Source organism: Thermobia domestica, chromosome 2, assembly GCF_964235325.1.
Source record: "Thermobia domestica chromosome 2, izTheDome1.hap1.1, whole genome shotgun sequence".
Lineage (NCBI taxonomy): Eukaryota > Metazoa > Arthropoda > Insecta > Zygentoma > Lepismatidae > Thermobia > Thermobia domestica.
Genome location: NC_137455.1, coordinates 104004920 through 104032516, shown reverse-complemented (window position 1 = coordinate 104032516; position 27597 = coordinate 104004920). Strand labels below are relative to the sequence as shown.

The window sequence follows — 27597 nt, the reverse complement described above, 5'->3', positions numbered from 1 at the left end:
TTGAGAAAGCGGATCTCAAGGTAAAAGCAGATTTGGCGGATCACCAAAAAGCGTAAGTTGAGATAATGAAAGTAATGAAATCTAAGATACATCTATAGATTACTCCACAATCGAATTTTCTGCTTTAATACGCAAGCCTCCAAAAATCCCAGTCGATTGGCGCATAGGTAAGCACAAAATTCCTTGAGCCCTGTTAGCACTAGTACTTGAATACAAAGTATAAACGAAATATCTAATTATGACACTTTGAAACAGACGTATTATTTCTTTAGCATCTTAATATAAGTAGTTTTATAAGTCAACGATAAACTTAGCAATAATATAAATATCTTAGAACTAATAAAAAAAACATTGAGTTTTATTTATTTTTATTTGTTTATTTCAATTAACAAATTAAGGGAACTCTTCTTTCAAGATTACCGAATACCACCGGGACGACCGTCCAAGGTCCACTCTAATGTTGCACCAACTTCAGCCATGTGCTTCCTCACAGCTATGTCCAAAATTTCGTATATATTTCGACAACCTTCTAGAGCCTGATCAATGACCTTCTTGAAGAAATCAAGATGAAAGCGCTGACTCATTTCTAAAAGAACAATTTGTTCAGATTTTGGAAGAGCAGCCATTGTTAAATTAGGTCCCCCAAGACTTTCTTCCAAATTGTTGATGTCCACTAACGGAGTCTCATTCACTAAACTGGCACTGCAAGCACACACATAGTCATGCATTGGAATCCCAGCATCGATGAGAGCTAAGGTGGCAGCATTTACACAAGCACAATAGTTTGAACCATCAGCTTGCAAAACCTAGTAATAATAATAAAATAATTAATGATTCACATTCAATAACATACATTCTAAGATAATTATACATATACCGACCGAACTGTAAATTATTACCACCTGTTAAAAACGTGAAGGCTTCTTTACGCCTTGTATATGTTGGGATTAGATTTGAATTAAGACTTATACTTAAGTGGGATGGATGGATGTCAAATGGGCGGAAAATACTCCCAAATGTACGACTGAATTTTGAGTTTTAATTATCCATTGTCAGGAGTGTTCAGGCTATAATATAAATACAACTGTTAGACTATGTGAGAGTCCTAATTATTTAGATGCAGTAAGGTGTTTGTGACAAAATAAAAGAGAATAAGCAATACTCTGATGTTTCTTATATTACGGTTTACGGCAGTTCACCTTCTACGATTATATATGTATATACCAGTATCCAGTATCTACATGTATTAATATGAGATCAAGAGATAATGAGGAACGTACTAGTATTATATGTTATCTGAGCAAGTAGAATCTAGGAAGTAGTGTTCTATATTAAAATGTTATATTACTCAGACTTCATTAGAAGAAGATAATATTGAACTAACTTGAGCCTTACCATAGAGAAGAGCAGCGACCCGACGTGAAAAGAATGTAATGGCATGCCGGTAGCCCCCCCCTCCTCCCCTTCCCGAGATGTTTGAAGTCATGGAAGACGCTGAAAGTGTTCCTCGAATCATTCCTGCACAGGATGTGCGTGAAGATCAGTAGTGGGCACGTTATCGTCTTTATAAAGATAATATAGGAATGAGGGAAAAGTGCAACATAATGGAATTATCATCCAATCTGCCAAAAATCACGATACCAAAAACAGATCATGCGTTCGTCTACAACTATCACAGAGGACGGAGTTGTCATCATGTAATCATATGCCCCACACCATACCCCTGTCGCCACCGGCTTACACTATTGCATGAAGACTCCAGCGCTTCATTGGATTTCCGCGAAACACGCACACGCCCATGCACAGAATGGAGTAAATATCATGGCTCACCAGACCAGCATGTCTTGTTGCAGTTTTCTATTGTTCAATTCGAATGTTCATGATACCAGTCAAGTTCTTTGCATTGCTGAAACCGGGTGGGCACAGGAGGCGTCTGCTGGACAGCCCATATGTCCAAGTGGATGACGCTAGATAGTTTACCTGCTCCATTTTGTTGAGCCCGTGAGCCCCTACCAGTTGCTGAACAGGACTCTCAGCTTGACAATCAATCTTGCGCAGTCCTCTGCACTTTTATCGACAGTTCGTCATCTGGACCTGTTGACACCAGTTCTAATATATTTTCACTATGCAGCTCTCGAATACTTCACCAGCACAGCCTTTCCTGCGATTGAGACACTAATCCTTCCGGACAACATGATTGACTTTTCGTCGAACACTGATAGATATCGGCGTTTAACTATTACACTCGAACTCTCACTACTGACCGAGCACCTATGCCCACCATGGTTGAATTCGGACTGTAATCGTAATTCGGCCGGTGCATATTTGAAAGTAAAAAAGAAAAATATATCGCATAATACTTTAATTAACCACGCAGAACATTTAATGTAATTTACAGCTTAAATTATACTTGATCTATCTAGTGTTTTGCATATAACTAACCAATAAAAATATAAAAGACAAGATAACACCTTTTTCCACGGGCCTGATGAAAAAAGGAAACAAAATATATTAACTGATGAGTATCTTCCAAAAGATATATTTTAAGTTATAAGTTTATTCGTCCCATTATTCACTGCTGTGAGAGAGAAGAAACTTAGAATTACCCAACCAAGTTGGTCATACGCGGGATTTGAGTCGAGATCTCGCAACTGCGAAGAGCCAACACTATCTACTTACCCTCATTCGGACTAGCCGGTTTCGAAAAACCTCCAATTTTCGATTTGCTTTATTCATTAACCTGTCCCTATTTTAGGATATACGGAAAAAATATAACTCACCACCTGAGAAATCATCGAAGTCACCTGAATCTTAACATTTAAGTTTCATTTCGATATACTGAGTAGTAACCTTTGCAACTATGAAGGGATGCGTACTTACAACTTTACTTTTTTGGCTTGTGTAGGTCTTGAATCATGTAAATCTATCAAAATCAAGAATTTAATTTTTCTCATATTGGTTGACTAGTTGCTTAATTGGACTTTAACGTCCCTTTTCAGCAGCAAGACTATATGAGACAGGGAAGTACTGTTTAAAACGGGGTTCGAACCACTGCTGGAGTTCGTAATCGTAGTAAACATGTGTATAAGGAATGTGATCCGAACCAATTGAGCTCCCTCCGAAAATCGCATTCGAGGTCTCCCGCGCCGAAAATGAGTAATTACGAAGATAAGTTAATAAGTAACTGCAATATTTTTTTATTTCCTTTTAAGTTGGCTCTACGACATTGTATGCTCACCAGACGCTAAGTGTCACTGCTGGTTTCGCCTGTGGTAGGTTGTAGCGTTATCACATTAGTAAGCTTGCGTTGTTGCGAAGTAAAGACGGCGTCGCCACTCTCTGTGTGCATCAAAGTAAAACAAGAGTTCTGTCATCCGTTTTCTGTGGTCTGAAGGTATACTCGGTGTGGAAATTCATAAAAGACTTTCAACACAATACGGTGACAAGGTGTTGTCACAGCGAAGTGTTTTTTCAGTGGGTTGAACAGTTCAAAAGTGGTCGAACGAGCGTGAAGGATACGAAAAAGAGCAGGGCATCCAGCTACAGCAACAACTGATGTCATTATTGAACAAGTCCGTGCCTTGATTCTGAATTACAAACGAATGACTTCTGACGAAGTAGCAACGCATCCCGGATCTCCCGTCAAGAAGAAATTCAAGAGTCAACCTTCTGCAGGGGAAGTGGTACTCACGGTGTTTTCGGACTCACAAGAGCCAATCCTGGAACATTACTGGAAAAGGGGTCAACAACAATAAAAGGTATAGATATGCTGGTAAGGAAACTGAAGCCTGTAATTCGTAATAAACGTAAGGGTGGACTATCGGAAGGCGTTTCTGTGTTCGCATGAAAATGCGCGTCCACATACTCCTGCTCACAACACTCAAACTCTTCAGACGACGCGTTTCGAGGTGTTGGAGCAGCCTGCATACAGTCCCGATCTGTCCCGTCGGATTACGATCTGTTTGGTCCACTTACAGGTGCTCTCAGAGAGCGTCGATTTAGCTCAGATTAACAGATGAAGGAAGCGGTGCATTCGTGGCTTGCTGATTAACCACAAACCTTTTTTGCAGAAAGTATCGCAAAGCTTGTGCAACAGTGGACCAGGTGCACTGAATAGCAGGATGACTATGTTGAAAAACGATATGAATAAAAACAAAGTACTATTGTGGTAATAAATAACAAAAATTGATTGCAGATACTTGTTGACTTACCCTCGTAGCTGTATCATCGTTTTTTGTATCCATGATTAACCGTGCACTCACGAGGGAGCTTTCACTGTTATAATTGATGTTATGGTTAATAATTTCATGCAGGCTGTATATGAACCTTTGTTAAATAAATAAATAAATCTTCGCACATTACAACGAAGCAGGGCCGCGGTGGCTCAGTGGTAGAGCGTTCACCTCTAGTGCTTGGGGTTCCGGGTTCAAACCCTGCTCCCAAGTGAACTTTGTGGTGGACAAACACCGTCTGTGTGGGTTTTCTCGGGGTTCTCCCGTTTCCTCCCACTTTCTTCATTCCACCATTTCATTCATTTCACATAATCACCGTCTCCTTTAGCCTAACCGGCATAACCGTGGGACGTAAAACTCAAAGATTTCATTTCATCTCATTTTCACAACGAAGCACGTATCAGATTTTTTTAAAATTAGGTTATTATTGTTTGGCATTGTCTATTTCCTTGGATTTTCCATTATTTAAAGAAAATAATAACTGGCAGCACTTTTTACTAAAACTATGTATTACTTTTCTTGAGTTTCTCGGTTCTAGAAGCTCTGCAATCGAAATACATACGTTCACCTAACTAAATAACGTTCATACACACATATATGTCTAAATTAATTACAAGTATGATACCATACTTGTACATAATTCACAAAATATGACTCAAATCCATACAAAATAATGAAAAATGGCTACTTGTTGCTTCTTATTCAAGATAGCTGTAAGTGCAATTCTAACATTGAAAAAAATGCACCCTTCTGATTTAATCTTCGAACTAGTGGCAAATTAGGCTTCTTCGGAAGAAGCACTTTAAATATTCTGTAATCTACTCCTTTGAAAATGGAAAAACTTCTTGTAGTAAGTTACTATTTAAATACAGAACGTACAGAAAACATATAAAATCTTTGCCTTTTCAACTTTCAAGAATTGTGGTAGCTTGTTTACTGCTGATAATTTCGGAAACTATGTAACCTTCTTTTTTCAGGAAACCTAAAGAAAAAGCATTTTACGATTGTAGTAATATAAAAAAGTGTGAAGACAAAATATCATTATTATTTTATACGTGATCATATCATGTTATTAACCACTATAAATTGTATATACCTTGTCGACAAGGTTAGTATCGCGAAGTTCCGTTGTGCGCTGTACTAATTACATTTATACTAATAAAATCCTTAGTGAAAAAAAAAAAATCAATGAATTAATACGAATTTCGTACACTACGAGAACTTGTAAAACAAGTTTAAATATTTTAGTATAAATAAAGAATCTTAAAATTCTCAGGGTAAAAACTGTTATTAATTCATTAACTCTACAAATTATCAGGGTAAAAACTGCTATTAATTCATTACAAGTGCCTTTCACTTCTAAAGATTACAAATACAAACAGAATTAGTACAAAACATATGGAGGTTTGACGTGCAAACTTGTAGACAAAGTGCATATAGTTTATAACGATGAATAACATGATGTGATCACACACACGAAAGTATAATGATTTTTCATCTTTCATGTACTTTTTCCACTATTACAAGAGAATTAGTGATATCTTCATAGAAGATGCAGAAGTACAAGTACTCTAAGAACCTTTACCTTTAGCTCAATGAAGCAATGAGATTGCACATTTTTTGTAATTATCGGCAATAAACAAACTAGCGGGTCTCCGTAATCTAGTAGCTAGAAAGTTTGATTCACGTCCGCGTGTTCCCTGGTTCGATTCCCGGCCGGTAAATTCCAATTGTCGGCGTCTATCCAGTGCCATGAGGTGAACTGGAGAGTCACGTGAATGAACGGACACTAGAACCAGGAAGCTCCTAATACGCCTGTTGGAAATAGAGTGACGCAATTCACTGACCACGTGTTGGGTTGCTAACAGATGGCGTCGGAGTGGTTCATATCCACAAAGAGCTATCACGTCAGTAGGTAGTTAAACAAGCTAGAGCAATTCTTGGAACACACAAAGGAACGAATTTTGTATTAAGAAAATACTTACCTCTACAAAAATGTCAATCTGTGAGCGTGGGTACAACTCTGTTTTTATAGCAGCTTGGAATGTTTGTTTCAAATGCATGGAAGTTTCTTGAGATTTTCGATCTCCACGAGGGCGGCGTTTTCTTTCTCCAGTACTAAATGTTGCCATACTGTACTGACAGTTTACAAGTGCTCTATCGTGCAAAGCTTTCGACTTTGAACCTCGAATCTAAAAAGATAATTCGTAAATTAAGCGACAACAACCAAACACAAAATCTATAAACGTATTAAGGTAAATGTTATACTTTTAATTAAACCTATTCATTACTTATAGTCAATTACATTTAATTAATTGATTGGAATTAGTGTCTCCTTTTAGCACAAAGGCTACGGGACGGTATCTATATGAAGATAGTTGAGAAATTGTCGCTGTTTAATGCTATTAGGTAATTAGTTAAAAAAGAATTCGTTAAGTAATGATGACTTGAGGCCATAGCACAAAATATACGTAGTTTATAGAAATAACTAGCAGAAACTGATTTCAAGAGGTTTAAAGAACTGTATACAGAAGTAGAGAAGAATGAAGTGAATAATGATACGACAAAACTCTATCAAGAATAGTAGTATAAGTGAATGTTAGTACCTTTGGTAATTGTGCTTTCGAAGACCGTATAAGTATCGCCCTTATCTGCCCAGTTTAGTTACATCTAGAACTAAGTATAAATCTTGATTTTACCAATATCGAATTCATTTATACTTACATAACCTAATAGTACATTGTGTCTTACCTGCTACGTGCCCTCACATAAAGTATGATGAGTCAAACTATCGGTGACCTTCACTCAACATTCTTAAAAAGTTAAATATGAACACCTAATAAATTGATAATCCCCTCCTCCTTCAAAAGAATTATTATATGGGAAATGGAGAAAACAATCATTTTTTCGTTTTATGTCACATTCTCTAGAATTCGCACCTATGGAGTAAAAATATATGATTATGAAAAAAATTAGTTGTTTAAAGTACAGCAGTAGGAAGACTAAAGCTGTATGGCTGATCTACGGACAAACTGTACACTCATAAAATTAAAGGTTCAATTCAGACCCACCCAAATTTTTTCACTCACTGAATCTCACATAGTTTAAAAAAAAGAAAAAGAAAGAAAAGAAAAGACAAACAAGTACAAAAACCCAAATCAGTTGTAAACATTAACTGACAAAAGATACACAACAACAGTGATAACAACTATGGTTTACAACGAAATTATAATTAAAAGCAATGCAGTGTACTTGTGGTTAGTGATTTATTGTCTATATAGTTGAGCAATTTGCATAAAAAGAAAAGAATCAAACTGACGAGAAGGAATATGAAGGGTTAGGAGTTTCTAATTTCATTACGTATTAAACTGAAGCCACATGCTACGAAATTTTAGTGCTATGATCCCAAACTGGAACACTGGATTTCTAGAGCTATTGTTTAGTTTAGTATTTTCTTTACTAATTAGGACTTAACTGTAATACCACGAAGTAGTTGGAATTTTCATCAAACAGTTTCTGATGTGCGCTGACAACTCTCTCGATGACTTCCAAGAAATGCTAAATTGGACACATGTAGGAAGGCTCCTGCTTTCCTCTGGAGCTTTTCTGATAGAAAGGGAAAAATAACCTCTGTTCCATTTTCCACATTCATATCCAACTTCAACAATTAAGCGATTTCAACAGTGAAGAAATGATCAAATAAAAAATCAGCACGGATCGTTGCCTTCGATAGGTTATGAAGTTCCTTCTTTAACAATTTGAAGTCTGTAGTTTGAAATTTGTAAGAGAAATCGTGAATTTTCGTGAAAAGTAAAAAATACATGAGAGAGATACGAAGTCTGTACTGACATCTATCGGCAAAACTTGTCCCTTTAAACTAACCTTAATCTATTATTTAAATCAAATATATTTTGATTACAACCACTGGGGGACTGTCCCCCCCAACAATCCTTTTTTTTTTTTTTTTTTTTTTTGAGAGAGAGAGAGGGAGAGAAATGTAATGACTTGTGTCCTATTTCCACAAAGGAAAGTGAGATGAAATTGATGTCCCTCCCATCAGAATAAGCCTCAAATCTGCCCGACAACTCTGCTCTCTGATCCGCCACAGGATTGTTTTTCAACTTCACAAATATTTTGAGCATCGCTTAACAAAAGAGGAAAAAAAGAAAGAAGAAACGTCTTAATTGTCTCCCCCCCCCCCCCCCAATGTTGAAGACAGATTTGCGCCGCTGCGTTACAACAGAAATAAACTTCGATATTTCCGACCATTCTGGAACAATAATGAAATATAAGTCAAACTCGCATCTTACTCCATATGATGGTAGGATTCTAATAATGCAAACTTAGACAAAATATACCACTGTTTTAGATCACAGTTAATGAGTCAAGGATTGTGACAATGTACTAATTTAGTAATTTCACATTGTACAGGAGACTTCAGGAGAAAGCTTGAATTCATTTAACATTCAGTTTTTAGTTCAGATTTGTACATATCGTGGTAATAAATATCACAGTCTTTTTACCGTATCTAAAACATTTACATATATATAACAGACTCGAACGTTTAAAAATATTTTTGAACATAGTTCGTAGCTACCTCAAACTGGATTTTATCATATCATTTTGATTAAAACACGAATCCTAACCCATCTTAATACATCAAAATTATATAATAAAATCCCAGTGATCAAAGTTTATGTCAAAAATAGTGTGTCTCAGGAGTCTCTGAAGTTAGGAAAATGAAACTTACTAGATAAATTCCTCATTTAAAAAATGTGGACACGTACACAGTTCTCAAAAATTCCGCCTCGAAGGGAGGAAGGGGAAAATTTCTATTTTTTTTTTCCTCCATATTCAAATCGACGTTGCCTGCCCCATTCGTAATGTTAAAACGGTTCAATCGTTTGAAATGAACTTTTGAAAAACATAGAATTTCGATCGAGTCAATTACCATTATCTCGCTTTGATTAAAATGCTTCTTCTAAAGGGTGTGGAAGAGGAGTGTTTCAAAAACCGAGAATCTCTGAGGCTCTTATGTTCGGAAGATGGAACTTCGTATATAATTTCCTTATTATAAGTAAGTGCCACATGCTACAACGCTTTTGAAAATTCTGCTTCTAAGGAAGGCGAGAGAGGGGGCGGTTGAATGTTATTTTCAATATATACACTAACATCAACTTTATCTGTTTTACCATCACGGAAAAAGAGGTCAACTGTTTGGAATGAGTTTTGGGCAAAGTCACACACTTGACTCGAACCGGATTCGTTTTATCTTATTCCTTTCACCTAATTGTACCTTCTAAGAGGGAAGGGGTTCAAAATTTGACAAAAATATGTGTTTCCCAAGCTCTTCAAGTTAGGCAAATGGAACTCGAAATCCTTGGATGGAAATCCTTATTGAAAAGAAACTGAGTCGTGTAGCATAGTTTTTTAAATATTCACCTCTAAGGTGAAACATTTCTGTACATTTGAATTTCTTATTTTGTATTTATAAAACGGCGAAAGTGAGGACACAGTTGAACCACATAAAATGAATTATTAAACAGAACGTGGGTTGACCTGGAACGCTATAGTGTGCAAAAGTTGCCATTGGTATAGACAAGAAAAAACCCAAAAAGAAAATTTTTTATTCATATATCTTCCGGTCCCGCAGCGCCGTTGAAATTTGAAAAATCCGGTAAAAAAACAATAAATTTTCAATACTTTTCTAAAAGGACTAAAGAATATAGGACGATGACCCTATATAGCCTAAAGGTTTCTTCAAGTATGTAAAAACAACTTTAAAATAAATAAACTATATTTATATAGTATCTTCTGGTCGCGCATCGCTGTCAAAAATTTGCAAAATTTGCCAATTTAGCAAAATTTGAGAGTTTATTTTTTTTAACAAGTAAGATAAGGACGCTACTCACCACGAGGGGTTGGCTGCACTTGGAGTTCCACTACCCAACCTCTTGATTACGATGTATTATTTACTATTGTATTAATAAGTTTATAACTTTGCATAATTCATCCCCTATAAATTTCCACTTTCCCCTTTATTTTCGTCCATTACTAATGACTTTAAACTCTGATTTATGCGGGGGCAGTGGTATCACAGTGGTAGAGCGCTAATCTCTTGTACATGGGGTTCTTGGTTCGATTCCCGCTCGCGCCAAGTGAGCTTTGTGGTGGACAAACACCGTGTGTGTAAGTTTTCTCGGGATTGTGCCATTTCCTCCCACTTTCTTCATTCCACCATTTCATTCATTTCTCATTATCACTGTCTCCTTTAGTCTAGCCGCCATAAGCGTGGGATGTTAAACTTAAAAGATTCCATTTTTCATTTTTTCTGATTTATACGAAACTGTAGGCATGGATGATCTTGACAATAGTGTAGCTCTGATGAAGTTGTCTCAAGCACTGTGTCCACACACTATACCGGAAGCTTCCGTCACAAGCTTAACGCATCTTCCGACAGCATGAGTATGACATGAAAACTTCTTGAAATTCATAACTAGCTTATCTTATTTCGTCATTAGTCAATGGTCTTAACAAAGGAGGAGAAGTAAGATTACAAGTATCTCATTGTATTATATAGATGCAATCTTTAACTACAAAGTCCTTGTTGGTGGCAAAAATGTCTAATAGGATCACTTTCAAAAGCTGCCTTCCTTGCCTTTCAAAGTCGTCTGTACTTAAGCTCTCGAATGTGGTTTCTGTCAGCAACGACCATCGCCAAAAGCAAATTTTCGGGATGAGCAAAGTAAGTATTCCATTCTATAACGGAGTCCACAACTTATTTCAGCTCTTCTGGCAAAATACCACGTTTTCTGAATGGTCTCGTAAACATGTTTACTTACGGTCAAATTGTTGCTCAACTTAACGGCAAACCACATAAGCATATATAACTTTAAGATAATGGTGACAATTTGCCTCATTATCTGAAGGACTTTCCACACTAACGTATAGCTGCAGAACTCTATTAGCTGTAGTGAGTCATCTTGAATGTGACAAAGGGCAAGAGTCGCGAACTGAAAAGTCTTCAGAACAGTGCCCTAACTGGATGACTTTTGATATGTCTTTGCTGAGTATCTGTCTGTCTACTTCAGGGATCACACAATTGATAGGTTCAAAATTCAATAACTGGTAAAGTGTGGGGACACAGTGCTAGAGACGGCTTCATCAGAGCTACACTATTATCAAGATCATCCTGTCTACATTTTCGCATAAATCAGAAAAAAAAAATGAAATCTTTAAGTTTTACGTACCACGAGTATGACGACTAGGTTAAAGTAAACAGCAATGATAAGAAATGAATAAAATGGTGGAATGAAGAAAGTGGGAGGAAACGGAAATCCCGAGAAAACCCACGCACACAGTGTTTGTCCACTACAAAGTTCAATTGGTGTGAGCTGGGATCAAACCAAGGACCTCATGCATCAGAAGTGACCGCTTTATGACTGAGCCCCCGCTGCCCACGCATAAATCAGAGTATAAAATCTTTAGCAATGGACAAAAATAAAGGGGAAAATGCAAATTTGTAGGGGACGAATTATGTAAAATTATAAACCTGTTAATACAATAGTAAATAATACACCGTAATCAAGAGGTTGGGTAGTGAAACTCTTTAAGTGCAGCCACCCCCTCGTCGTGAGTAGCATCCTTATCTTACTTGTTTTAAGAAAATTAAAAAAAAAAAAAAAAAAAAAAAAAAACATGTTAGAATCAAATCTTGCTAAATTGGCAAATTTTGCAAATTTTTGACAGCGATGCGCGCCCAGAAGATGTCATATAGATATACTTTATTTATTTTAACGTTGTTTTTACATACTTGAAGAAACCTTTAGGTTATTTAAGGTCCTCGTCGTATATACTTTAGTCGTTTTAAAAAATATTGAACATTTATTGTTTTTACCGGATTTTCCAAATTTTAACGGCGATGCGGGACCGGAAGATATATGAATAATTTTTTTTCTTTTTGGGTTTTTTCTTGTCTATACCAATGGTAACTTTTTCGCACTATAGCATTCCGAAAACAGAAAAATGATTTTTTTCGAACCACCCTAATGTGCATATTTTACTTGGATCTTTGCTGATTAAGATTCTTAAAAATAAATACGTACTAAGATTATTATAATTAACTTTCTTTCGTCCAATTATAGTGGATTCCAAGGGTTACTGTGGCCGATTGGGAAAACATGCTACTACGTTAACTGTGACGTATGCGAAACACCTTGTGCAAAACATAACATAAATATTAGAAAACTCCCGATTTCTTTTTATAATACATTACATAAACGAAACATGAAACCTCTGTAAAGCAAACGCCAAAAATATAGGCGGGTTGCGCGCGCAACAAAAAGTGGGTGGAGAGAGCAACAGCCAACTAGCAACCTACGCACTTGCCACATTTACATTTGTCTTGCTCAGTCACTGTGAAGGTTTCATGTTTCGCGCGTGTGTTGAGGGGAAAGAGGTGGCACATGACAAGGGAGAATTGACAACAGCGAGCTGTAAGGTGCGCGCGCAACCCGCCTATATTTTTGGCGTTTGCTTTAGTTTATCAGTTGGAGAAGATTTTTCTTTTAAAGTGAAGTACAAGTAATTTAAATCCGAAAGGTAGATTATTTAAATTTTAAAAATCGTGATTTTTTTCAACCCTGGAACACTAATCACACTGACGATTTCGATTTATATCACCAGTTACATACCGTACTAATGAAGAGTAAATTATATTAGCAGATATTACAATAGCAGCACTACACTGTCACTCCAGAATTTTTTTTTCTTTCTTTCCTTTTCTTACACTGGAACATATTCTCAAAACAATAGTATGTTTTTAGAAGATGCCATGTACTACTAAAGATTTTACTTGAATACATATGAAACACTTCGTAGTTGTAAAATAAAAAATAACAAATAAATTACCTCATGAGGCCCATATACAGCTGCCAAAACCTTCGTATTTCCTTGTTCAAGATAAGCACTTCCATCAGGCTGACTAAATACACCCAGTTTGCATTGAATTTTCCGTAATTCACGCGGGCGTCTTCCATCTACCCTTAAGCCTTGGTCCGTCAGAAGTTCTCTGTTAGCCATAATCACTTTTGGAAACGTGAAATTATATCCACTCTAAACTTCAGTTAACATGTAGATTGTATATATTTCCTAAAATAGAAATTTGAAAAAAAAAAAAAAAAGTCAATATAGTTTTAACATTGCACACTTATTTCAAAGTTTAAAACTGTAAATATAAGTAAATTAATGAGATATTGGAAACTTACTTCAAGATGTTAAGAATTTTAAATTTAATTTCGCTTTCAGTTCATTTTACGAATTTTTGTTAGGGCGAGGTTTTTAATTTTCATTCATTCTTTCCTTTCTTTCTTTTCCAGGTTTACCCGGCGGAGCTCATGCGGTTCGGATTCCACGTTAATCAGTAGATCCACGTCTCATATTTTCTCGCTGCAAAAAGAGACGTTAAACTAAAAAAAAAATAATCAGATCAAACCATTTTCAGGTTTATGTCCCACAATTATACCCTGCAGGGTAAAGAAAATGTAGGAATAATACAAGTGAATGACAATAAAAGAATGGGTGGAATGAAAATGTGTGAGAAAACGGGAATGAAATATTTAGTTTAATGTCCCACGTTATGCATCGAGGCTAAGGGAAATAGTGATGATGAGAAATGAATGAAATGGCGGAATGAAAAAAGTGGGAGAATCCTGAAGGAATCAGTGTTTGTCCACCAGAAAGTCCGCTTGGCGTGAGCTGGATTGAACCATGGACCCCACGCACCAGAAGTGAAAGTTCTACCACTGAGCCACCGTGGGCCCCATGGGAGAAAAGGGGAGAACTCCGAGAAAACCTAGACACGAAATTGTTCACCACAAACTTGCATGGTCTGGGACAAAACCAAGGACTACTAGCACCATAGGTGTGCGCTCTGCCACTGAACCGCTGTGTTCCTCCAAGGGATAGATTTTGTCAAAAGTTTCGAGATAATCTAAATGAGTAGGAACTTCGTCATTCCCCCCCCCCCCCTCAAAAAAAAAAAAACACCTTTTGAAATACTGATCACAGTGAAATTCCAACGAAACATTTTAAATACTTCGAAGAATACGCTAGACATGGTAGTTGTGAACGGACTGTTTGCAAACTGAATATAGTTTCTCAAGTTTTATGAGGAAACGTTCTTTATTCTTCACTGTAACTGGCAGAATTTATCAAATGCAACAGTTGTCAAACCGATAAAAAAGAAGAAAATTATTCCTTTCGGATGAACTCTTTTTAACAATGAGTCCGGGTCTTATTTATGTCAAATGTTCCTTGGTTCTCATCATATTTTTTACTATTTTTTTAAAACAATTTTAAGATTCTATTTATTAGTTCCTGTTGTAACAGATCAATAATTCATCCTCGCCTTAACGAGCAATTAAAGAATATATATCTGAGTTACCTGACATATTAGAACTATAGATATATATATACACTTTTTGTTTAATAGTACATTTTAAAAATGTTTACATGTTAAAATGTGATTTTTTTTAAAAAAAAAAAAATCTTTTCTTACTCGTATTTCATTATATATCATATAGTTTACAAATAAAAAAATAAATAACACTGAAATATTAACTTATACTATTACGAGCTGGATGAAAGAACAAAATAATTTTATATTTTACTTTTTTCTCTCCATTGTTCTATTATCCCTAAGTTGAGTACGTAAATTTAACACTTAAGCAAAACCGACAAACTGGCAATTGGCGCAATAGCCATCTGAGCATAACACACAAAGAAAAAAAAAAAATGACAAATATCTTCCGGAACGTCGTTCTGGTCCAACTAAATCATTGGTTAAACGCATAAAACAACTAAAGTGCAACATAAGATTTTATCTACAATTATATTTACATTCGTAGGCGTTATAGTGTTAAAAAGAAATCGGATGACTTGTCACAGAGTGAGTCACTGAGGTGCCGACGGAGGCGCAAGATATGTACATCTTGCATCTCTCGGCTTTATGTACAACATATACTTTACGCATGTCAGTAAATTTTAACGTGAAAGTTGCGACTACCCACGTGGGGTTAAGCTACAGAAATCGTCAAACTAAGACTGCAAAGAATTAGTCTTCCATGCTATCTTACGATAATGACCGACTGTTCTAGATGATCAGAACTAACTCAATGGCCTACGGAACCAGAAACTTCAATGTCGCATTCACAAAAACTCTCCATTGACTTCTGTCCTTAGCCAACTATATCCAGTTTCTACTTTGTACTCCTATTTCTACGAAATTCATCTTAATGTTGTCCTCAAATGAGTGCCTAGGTCTATCTAATGGTCGTTTTTCGATTGGATTTCCAGTTAAAGTTTTGAAAGCGTTTCTATTTTCTTTCATTAAAAGTATACTTTATGCATCTCTGTGCTCAGCTTAACTGTTTCATTCAAAATTTTAACCTACCACCTTCATTCTGACCATTCGTGCAACGAATAGAAAGCACAAGAACAACTTCAAGTATATCTGTAACAGCCTTTATCATCATCATCATTATTTTGCGTGGAAATAAAATAATAGAAAATCACTCTTAAGTATCAGGAAAACCAAAGTAGGGACAATTAACTTTTAAAAATAATTCTAATTTTGACATTTTACAAATTGTTTATGATGATGGTTCAGGATGCACGCATGGGCCTGATCGTCACTCGTTCGGGGACCCCACGAGCAGAATTACATGCACTACGTGTAAAAATCAGTTCGAGGGACCCCAGCACACTGGCCTGTTCACGGATCCCTAATGCTGTTAAGACGACAAAGCCTCTCTATGTCAAACCAACACGCAGTTTCGAATCGACCCTTATATACTACAGTCATGAGTTTATATTCTGAGCACTGTCACCAGTGTGTGGACAAAGTGGAAAACTCAAGTTTAGTTTCGCAGATGCCCCCCAATTACAAAATTTAAGGAATTAAATATCGTACAATCATATATTGTCCCTTCGGGATTCTATTGCAGAGAACTAAGTATCTTTTAGTGCCACCCTATCACGATTGGTTTGTGTTCTTAACAAAGTAGTTTTTATGGCATTATATCCTACCTCTCAGTGACAAGATAACGCAACTGTAACAATGTAACTTTTTAATTACATTGAATCAAGGTTTTCGTTATTTCTGAATATTATAGTTTCCAACACTGAACAGTTGAAAGGTACTACCTTTGCACACTAATACAATATAGATGTATACTCATTTAGTGAAGAATAAATAGAGAATAAAATGAACAAATACTTGGGAATAACAATTAGAACTGAAGTAGAGAAATGAAATAGGAGTAATTGCCAGGAAGATATATCATTATAACCTAAAGTAATTAGGAAAATAACTTGAAAAAAGGGTGTTGGTTTACTTTCGGCACACCACATTTTGGAAATATTACAGGTAAAATTCAATACTTTGATCCGGACAATGATTGCAACCAATTCATCCGAGTCGCTTCCCGGAGCAGTTTAGATACCAAATTGAAGTTGCTTCACCGATCGTGACGTATGTCATGTGGTATTATCATCGGTGTAAAGGTGAATAAAACGAGCCCTGCGGAACTTCTAACCCGCTTTACTCAATGACGCTCGGACAGCTATGTTTCGTAACATACGTAAATCACTTTATCAACAGAGTTGTGTATGAAAAGTGGACTAGGTATATACCACGTGACAGCACCCAAGGCACAAACAGATCCAACAAGTTACTGAGGCATAAACAGTTCCTGGGAGAAACTGAACCTACAAGAACCGATTCAAGTCTCTGTCAGAGTCAAAGTAAAATCTTACCGAAAAGTATAAGAAACATAATTCTGCAGGCGACTCTATTAAATACAAAATAATACAGATCCATTGTAGGTTTTCAAGTGTAAACTCATTACAAATGCTTTACGACGGATAAAATAAGTGAGTGCATATGAAAGATCACTACTAGAAACTATTTTCCACCGGTAGGGTATTTCTGCACAGTGTACAGAAGCTGTAGTTTGCGTTTACACGAGTAACGTTACTAGTATGAAACACGTGCCATTGCAAAAAAAAAACTAGTTTTCACTATCCCCACATACCCACCGTCGCTAATGTGCCTGCTCCTGTCGGATCCACCAGCTTCGCACCACCCTCACTCAATTACATACCATTTATGCTTTTTAGTAGCCACCTAGCACAAATTGATTTGTGTTTTGCACGGTAGTATGGTATATATCCGTATTTATGTGTAGGGGCGCCGTATTTATACGGAAATTGTAAAAGAATTGTAATTACTTCTGCTGCCCCCCTTGAATTTTATCTATGCCAAGTGAGATATTTTCATATCGCCCAGTGCAAATCATTTAGGGAACAGTAAGAAGGAAATTAGTGAAAGAATTCTAATTTTTAACAATTATTTCGACTAGTGTACCTGGACGGAAAAGAGGTACGTGCCCGTGCGATCAGGGAGGCCATTAGCGGAACCTTAACTGGTTAGTGTTTTTCGCAGTCGTTTTTATGGTATACACCTGCATATGAGTCTCCTCCAATGAATGCAAGTCTTCCCTTAAGAAACCATTTCCAAGGCCTATGAGTGCATTTTCTGATTTAAAAAACTGCGTACAGGTTTACGTTTCGCGCCCCACTCGAAATAATTGATCAAAAATTAGAATTCTTTCACTAATTTCCTTGTTACTGTTTCCTAAAATTCAAGGCGGCCATTATAAGCAATTATTGAGAAATTAAAATTCTTCTACGATTTGGGTGTAAATACGAAGTCCGGAAATATACATAATAACTGCAGTGTAGAAAATGCAACATAACCAGTACTAGGTGGCCACTAAAAAGCACGAAGTCCACTTCTCCAATGGGCAGGGAGAAGCGGGGGGCCCGAACGTGAGCGAGAGAGTACGACCGAATGGAGCAGGCACGTCAACGTAGGTGGGTATATGCATAAGCAATGGTAGTGAAAACAAGTGGGTTTTGTAAATGATACGCGATTCAATAGCACTTGCCATGGTTTCATACTAGTAGCGCTCCACTTGTAAACATAAAATACAACTTCTGTACACTGCGGAGAAATATACAGCCGGTGGGAAATAGTTTCCTAATACAGTCGTCTTTCATATGCACTGGCTTATTTTATCCGTGGTACAGCACTTGTAAGGATTTCACACTAATAACCCTACACTTGTACACATAAACTTCAGGTATATTACTTCATTTTAAATTCAAACGCTTGCAGAAATTTGTTCTTTATAAATGTGCCTTTTCAAGCCAAGTATTAAATTTTGGTAATAGTTAAGAACAGCTACTTCTTATCTCCCGTGCATAAGGATACTTCTTACTGTTCCACTACCTACAGAAATGATTCTTATCTGTAAGTACTGCAAAATGTGGTGTGCCAAAAGTAAACCGGCACCAAAGAGTGCACGATACATGTAATGGGATAGCACATAATTTCCATGCTACATCAGTTTGCATCCATTTTATTAATCTGCATACAATTATTTACGCATGTGCCAAGAAAATAAAAGTGCAAAATGTCTTAGAGTATCATTTAAAGCAGAAATGTGAATATACAAATTTGTCTTACTATTCTAAACCTCAGTGCATAACGAACAGACTACGGACTTCAGCTCAATGTTTTCAACATAAAGTAATTACTATACGAAACATTAAATAATAATTAAAAAACTTGGTCGCAATAAAGATACTGAATTATGTAATTGTATCAAGTAAAGAAACGCCGTGCAATCTAAACATTTAATTTACCTTCACTCAAATTTCACTTGCACTTGTAAATGATAATGAATTACAACATGCACTGTTGCAGCCTCCGCCTATGTTCTTATTTGTATAGATACATGCTTCTGCTCGGAAAAGTCGGTGCAGTAATGTTTTGATAGAAAGAATGGAAGATCGAATAAAGTGTAAGATAACAAATGTAAATTGTATATCTGCCAACTGATAAATATATTTAATAAGCCGCATGTTTTTGATTATAACGACAAAACTTTACAGTGTTGAATTGGACGCTTATGAACAGTTCGTTCTCCACGTTGCTTAAACTGTGGACTCTCATACTATGATGAAGATCATTCAAAAAGTATTGCCAACTGCTCACATTTTAACGTATCAGATTTTAGAGGTCATTCGAGACTCGAACTACTTTTTCTTGATTCCTGGAGAAATGCATCTTACTGAGTTAATAGGAACACGATGATATGACCATCGTTTATTTCTCAGACCTCAATACTAATTACCAACCATTCATTAATTTCTTCTCAATGCGAATATATGTTTACTCCTAATACGCAGCCTGCAAAAAGTATTCATTTAGATTATCTTCCATTTATGTTTGCACGATTTTCAGTGGCAAGCTCTGGTGACAAAGGGTGCTAAGCCAATCTCAGATCATTCGAGTTTATGAGGATGATATCACACCAGTGATGTTTCCTTCCGCAGTCTTGTACTTGCTTTTGGTTTCGCACGGGAGACCCGAGTTGGATTTCCGGCGATAGTTCATGTGGTTCAGTTCCCACGTTAAGCTGTGACTCTACCTAAAATCGAACCTGGAATCTCATGTATCTAAAGCACATTCTGGCCACTAGACTATAGAAAAGAGCAATGTGCGTACGATGAATTTAATCAAGGAGGGAGGAAATTCATACACTCAATCTAATTTCTTTTGAGAACATGTGTGATCTTTCCGTGTACGTCTTAATATAGTGAACGTTTATTTTTCCTAATATATTTTCTAAGGGGGGAACTAAAACACCGAAACTCCCACTAGAGAACAGGATATGGACCCCTATTACATTTATATTTTCATGACTGAAAAACGGAAGGAACTCAGGTAAATCGATAGGGATGCGCACGAGACAAGATTTGTGGCTTTCTCGTATCGAAAATGTGCTGTAAAAGTGATGTCTCGACTCCAAAAATGTATATTTCTCTATTGGAAGAGCTGTGTCTCGACTCGAATTTTGTCAGGAAAATCCTGTCTCGACTCGTCTCGTGTACATCCCTATAAATCGATGTTGAACAAAAGGCATTTATTCTTTACTGTATTTATTCTTTATTTTGATTTGAAACAAAGAGGAAAAGCTTCATTCTCTAACATATATACACTTAGTTCTTTTACTCCATGGTGAAAAAGTTTTCATTGAACGCTATTACAATGGTTCGGATTTCACCTTAAACTGTAAAATTAACAGTTCATAAAGCCTTGGAGCTGAAGAGGCACCATAAACTTCAACAAATAATATATATATATATATATATATATATATATATATATATATATATATATATGTGTGTGTGTGTGTGTGTGTAATATACAGGGTGTTAATGAACTATACCGACAAACTGTAAGAGGCAGTTTCTTACATTAAAATAAGTGAAAAATTTCATATCGACCTGTGTTGAAAACTGCATAGTTTCTGAGCTAGTGCCGGGGGTGCGGTGGCTCATTGGTAGGGCGTTAACCTCCGGTGCTTGGGGTCTCTGGTTCAATCCCATCTCGGGCCGTGTGGACTTTGGGGTGGACAAATACCGTGTTCGTGGGTTTTCTCGGAGTTGTCCCGTTTCCTCCCACTTTCTTCATTCCACCATTTTCACTCATCTCTCATCATCACCATCTCCTTTAGCCTAACCGGTAAAACCGTGGGACTTAAAAAATTCATTCTTTTTAGCTAGGGCTGTCGAAAATGGCGAAAAAGCCAAGGCCCTAGTTCGAATTCGAGAAACTATGGATGGTGGTCCTTATCAGCGTAAAAGAAGTCACAAGCTCAATCCAGAAATGTATATTTCATTAACGTTTAATGGATGTACTGAGTATTCCCTGCAGAGTGAAATTCCCAGACATGACATCAACCGAATTTTGAAATATGCTCTGACTTTATGATTGGTCCAAAGTAGGCAAGTAATAAGCCGTGACAGCAGTGAACACAGAATCTGTTTGGCGGAATGTCGGAAGTGTTGAGGTTCGTCAGCAGCACGGCCTCTCGTAGTCGGGAAAATGCATGGTGCGATGTTTTCTTTCACGCTTATTAGTGAAGAAAACGTGAAATATACCGTAACGAAATACATCGCAGCACACGTTATTCCGAACACAAAAATACATGAAGTTGCCAGTTCCTAACACTTCCTCCTTCCTTCCGAAGCATTGGGTGTCCATTGTTGTTAAGGCTTACCTCCTGCCTACTTTGGACCCTCCTTGAAATCAGGGTGTATTAGAAAACTCTATTGAGAGCATATCTGAGAATTACACCCTGTAAGAAATACCCTGTACACCTATTGAAAATGGATGAAATATACATTTTTGGATTGTGTATGCATGACTTCCTTTACGCTAATAAGGACCACCATCCACAGCTTCTGGAATTCGAAATAGGGCCTCTGAAAATTTGGTTTTTTCGCGATTTTGGACATCTCTAACTCTGAAACTATGCAATTTTCGCCATAGGTCCATATGAATTTTTTCTCTTGTTTTGATATGAGGAATCACCTCCTAAAATTTGTCGATATAGTTCATTAACCGACCCTGTATATATGTATATAATGAAAACAAATTAAATTAATTCCAGTTTAATATCCTAGTATATGCCACTCAGTAATCGATTGATAAACGAAAGTAAATAAAGTGGAATGATTAAAAGTGAGAGAACACAATAAACTCGAGAAATATTCGGGTATAACTCGTCCACCACAACCTCACGAACCTAGGATCGACCTATGTTTTCCTAATACCTGTGAGGCACTATGCCTCCACTTATACATTATGCTAGAATGAAAGTAAGAATGTTGAAAAAAAATTAATAAATAAGCATACTCAAACTCTCCATTTTGGCAGAGTCTCCAGTTGGCTCACAGTGAGAGTTTGTTTTTGGTGAAGTGAGGACATATTTAGCTGACACTTTACAACAACGCGTAGTGTTCAGCACACAAGGGAACCAAGTCCACAATTTTGATCATTTTTGTCATACAGTATTTCACCTTTAAGATCTCTACTTGGAGCCCCTTTCAGAGCTTAAAAGATCTTTCCAGATATTATAAACATCTTTTACAATGTTAAAAAAAAAGTTAACTTTTTATATGTTTCTAACTATATCTTAAAAACTATTACTTTTTTCTCACAACTTTAGTATTTTCTTACTTCCCTTATGCTCTAAACGCCCCATATATCGACTTGGGACCTATGGTTCAGATCTAATTTAGTGTTATTTAAGTCGTTTCATATGAAATGGTGTTTCAGCGCATAGGTTTTATTTATATAATAAACACATATGTTTTTGAAAATATCTAACCAAAATATGCTCCATCAGTATCAATACACTTCTCTCGTCGACTGCAAAGTGCTTTTATGTCAGTTTCAAGAGGCCATCTTAGTCTTAGGGTTATTTAATTCTTTAAATGATATTTTGACGTCTTCCTGATTGACCAAGGTTTCTGTTTACCAAGAAAGCATTCAAATGTTTAAAGAGACAGCAGTCAGTAGCGGTCAAGATGTTGAGTATGTTGGATTAACCAGAACTTCAAACTTTAATTCATTTTGTTTATGTAGGGTCACAGGCGAAACACATATAGGCATGCCGTATCACGGAGAACAATTGTACATTTTCTGTTTACCAAAGCTGGTTCTGAGGAGAATATTTTCTTTAATGCACAATATCAATTTGTTGACAGTGGTTGCAAGGGGACTGGGTCCCTCCTAGCCACTCCCTATCTACGGGCTTGATTTCAGCCTATCCATTTCAAAACTTCACATTACATTACTGCTTTTACGTCTCCTCTTTAGAAACGGAGCATTATCGTTCGGTGTTCAATATTTTACTTAGGCTAAAATAGAATATTGGATTTCTCCCTAGACCTAGTGTATCATGTCCTCGTTGCAAATTGTGTCTGGTTAATTCCCGATGCGAGCTCAGAACTTTCATTGTCCACTCCGCGTTCTCGGGCCAATCGGAGAGGTATATAAAAAGAACTAACAGACTGCGTCAGGAAGGTCACCACATAGTGCTGACGATGACCAAGTGAACAGTTCGAGAAACATCCATACACCTCGGCATCGAACTAGAGATTTATCCCACCACGAAGTACAATTTAGTTTACTTTAAGGGAGAAGATTATTTATAAAGTGTGGAACAATGAAAGAACATATGTAGTAAAGAAAAGTGGAAGCATACTTGAGAATATCAGAAACTTGAAATCATCACTTGAAATGGTGAATAATTCTCTAAAAGTGATAGCTCAAATCGTAATTCTTGCAACTCAGAACAAGAACGTAACTCAAACGTTTGCTTGTATTAGATTTTAAAACTTGAAAAGTGAGGGTGCCAGCATTAAGTCACTCCTACCACTTTAAATCCTAAATAACTTTCTAACAGTAAGAGTGATACCTCAAAAGTTAATTCCTGCAGCTCATACCAGCTAAAGCCTTTGTATTAGATTATGTACACTGAAAAATAGGATGTCAGCACTAACATAGCACCCTACTTTAAATCGTAAATATCTCTCTAAGGGTGATTGCTCCTTGAGCTCAAACCAGCTTAACCATTGCGTACGCACGTTAAGTTTTGAAAGCTGCAACATGGGCGTGCTAGCATTAACTTAGCAAACCCATTTCAAAATGTAAGTAACCTTCTAAGGGTGAGAGCTCAAAAAGTAAATCCTTCAGCTGAAACCAGCTCAAACGTTTGCATATATTAGATTTTGAAGATTAAAAACTAGAGTGTCAGCTTGAGCTTAGTACTCTCACTGTCAGGTTGGTAGTTAAAAAGGTAATTCCTTTAGCTTAAACTATTGCGTAATTAAATTTTGTAAATTGAATACCAAGCATTCCAGCGTTATTACCCCACAGTAGGTCGTGAATAACTCTATCAGGTTCAAAGCTCATGAGTTAATAACTCAAACCAGCTCTAACGTAGCTCAAACGACTGCGTATATTAGATTTTAATAGTGGGAGTACCATAGCTCAGCAGTAAGTTATGAATAAATGTCAGATTCAAAACTCATATTAACTAAGGTGAAAGAAGATCGATAGTATCCGATCGTGCAACCAAAAATAAATAGATGAAGTTAAACCTAGGAAGAAAAGAAAATCGAAAGAAAATAGATGTTTAAAATTCAGAATTAATAACTCTTACAAAGAAAAAAATATCTCTGAAATGGCGTCACACTAAATTATACAGGTAACATTGAAGTTTCTTTAATAACTGAATAAGTTTTGAACTAACTTATAAACTTAGTTTGGAAAATATCTAGAGTATAGTAAAATTTATTTGCAGTATCAGTGGTTTTATAAAAAGATAACTAGCCTTTGGCTAGGTGGGGGCTCCGCCCCCAGACCCCCGAGTCTGCTCGGCCTACGGCCACGCATTTCTTATCTATTGGCTTTCGCATCGACAGTGAATTTCGTGAACTTGCTCTTCATATTTCCTGAATTTGCCCATCCGGGGACTTCTCCCCCACACACTTTCTTTGCTTGGCCTACGGTCTCGCACCTCTTGAACCCATAATTCTATCATTTCTTTTCTAATTTCAACTATCTAAAAGATAAAATTTTGTATCCCAAGAAAACACCCATTTAAATAGCAGGGAATTTCTTCATATCCCTTTAGACTCCAAAAAAATTAAAAATATTCACTTTTGGCAATTTTTCTGTCAGTTAGTCCTGGAAGGCTACAATCATGCCAAATCTCATCATTTTAATCCTGACGGAAGTACCTAAACCTTTTGGGGTGTAGAAGACGTCCCATATAAATAACATGAGAAAGATTTTTCAGTTTCCCATAAAACCACTCTACAGTTGGAAATTTTTATTTCTGATTATTCACTTAGGTAACGCTAACAAAAACGTACAAGCATACCGAATTTCAAGTTTTTATTTCAATTCTAAGTACCTAAAACCTGAGATTATAGGTCCAAAAAAAGGTCCATTTAAATAACATGGGGATATTCTTCATCCCATCTTTAGACTCCCTAAAAATTAAAAATATTCACTTTTGGTAATTTTTCTGTGGGTTAGTTCCGGAAAGCTACAATCATGCCAAATTTAATCATTGTAGCTCTACAGGAAGTGCTCAATAATTTATGAGCTCATGTAGTTTTATATATAGTTAGGATTTCAGAGCAGAAGCTTTGGAGTCGAAAGGAACATTTCTAATGTTATGGTAAGGAATTCTTATGGAAACAAAAACTTCAATAAAGAAACCTTCACGAGGAATGTTATGAAAAACATAAAATCGAAAATATATCGTTTATCGGCTAAATACAAAAGATGTAGTTCTTTGGATATATATACAGGATGGCCCAAAAGTAGGTATACAGTATCGTACTGATCTGCTCACTGTATTTTATATCATTCCTTATTATTATCAAACATGTAGATCTAGTTCCTTTATTATTTGTTCTTCATGCCATTTTACTTACACCTTAAACCGAACACCCGAACCAAATAAAAACATAAGGTACAATGTTATACTTCATCAATGCAGGGGTGTATACCTACTTTTGGGCCACCCACTAGACGAACTCATATCTATGAAATCCTTGAACTTCCATCGTAACCAGGCCAGTAAATTATTCTGAATACATTCAATAGTATTTATAAAATATTTGGCTTCTTCAATTTCCAAGTCACCGTACCATATTCCAAATTAGAATGCACATTACACATGTAGTGAATTTTGTATATATTAATATTTGAAAAAAAAAATACGGCACAATCATTTTAACATTTCTAACTTTTTTCTGTCCTTACATGTTAGATGTGATTTTCTGTAAATGTTTTTGAAATAATAAATTGTTATCTACTATTATTCCCAGATCTTTTATGTAAGTTCGAAATTCAATTTTCTAATTACTTGTTATATACGGCTGCTGAGTTAGGAATAACTCGTCGATCCATACAAAGGGTTCTGCATTCTAATCTTCACGAGTTCCCTTACAAGATAACAGTTGTCCATAAATTATCAGCAAAGGACAAGCAAGGAAGACATCAGTTCGTTTCATGGTTAGTGCAAGAGAATCGTGTTCTGAACAGCACGTGGTTTACTGGCGTGGCGTTATTTTTATTTAAACTGTGTAGTGAATAAGCAAAATATTCGTTTCGGGGCAAGTGAACATCCTCACATTCTGAAAGAAAGGGAAAATTATGAAGAAAAGGTCAGTGTATGAGCGGTAATTTCATCCCATGGAATCATTGGACCATTTTTCTTTGATATGACGGTAAACAAAGATCGATATAAGGACATGTTGGAAAACAGATTTATTTCAGAACTCTTGGCAACAGGTCTTCCTTTACAAACTCAATGGTTCATGCAAGACGGAGCCCGCACACACACTGCGAATGTTGTTCTTGATTATCTGTATGACGTGTTTGATGGTTGGGTAATGTCACATCGGTTTCCAGAGCGTCACCAAGGTGGGAGATAGTAACCCCAGCATAGCCCAGACATCAATCCATGTGACTTCTTCTTGTGAGGCTATACTTGAAAGATAATGCCTTCGCAAGGAAGCCTGCAATAGCAGCTCAACTCAGGGCTCTCATCATGCAGTTGTGCCATCTAATTTCTGAAGACTTGTGCAGGAAGGCTGTGGCAAATGTAAAGGTTCGCTTGCAAGAAGTTGTGAAACAAAATGGTGATTGCATTGAACACAAAATACATTGAACTAAATTTTCATGCTCATACAATTAATTCTGCACGAATTTTGTAATATTTTGATTATAAATATATGTGTAATGAACAAAATAAATGGTATGACATTTCGTGCGCCACCCTTTCTGGATCCTGGAAGACAAAAGATCAGTTTTCCTGGAAAAAGTAATACCTTGAGTTTTGTCAATATTCAAAAATAAGAAATTATTCTCTGACATTTTATTAATATATCAATGTTTTCTTCTACCATAACTTGATCTTGAACAGTATTAATTTCATTAAAGAACTGAATATCATCAGCTTATGTAAAATATTTACAGCTTAACTTATCATGTGTTCATTTATATAAAGTAAAAACAGCAAGAGAACCAGATTAGAACCCTGAGGTACTCCAGATGTTATGTTATAAATAGAGGAAGTATAGCCATTATATACAACTCTAAATTTCCTGTTACTTAAATATGAATTTAGCCATTTTATTATATGATTTTGACAATTTGTGCTTGTACAGCTTATTTATTATTAAATTATGGGGAAATTTATCAAATGCTTTAGCAAAATCAAACTAAATAACATTAGTTTGATCACCAGATGGAATAACAAAAAATAAAGTTTGCATAAAATTTTCCAAATTTGTAATAACTGGTTTACTATTTATAAACCCATGTTGATTAGTATTCAACTGAACAGGCGGTGCTCTATAAGTA

At 36.3% G+C, this 27597-nt stretch overlaps 1 protein-coding gene across 1 annotated transcript; it reads right to left on the bottom strand.

Moving 5' to 3' along the window:
* Positions 1 to 357: 357 nt before the first annotated feature.
* On the bottom strand, positions 358 to 19116 carry Ski6 (exosome complex component Ski6). Its single transcript, XM_081744468.1, has 4 exons — positions 19002 to 19116; positions 13143 to 13382; positions 6218 to 6424; positions 358 to 806 (listed from the first exon to the last, which is right to left on the bottom strand). Exons 2-4 carry the CDS (start codon positions 13311 to 13313, stop codon positions 417 to 419), a joined length of 768 nt encoding a protein of 255 aa, XP_081600594.1. The 5' UTR covers positions 13314 to 13382; positions 19002 to 19116; the 3' UTR covers positions 358 to 416.
* Between the last annotated feature and the right edge of the window lie 8481 nt (positions 19117 to 27597).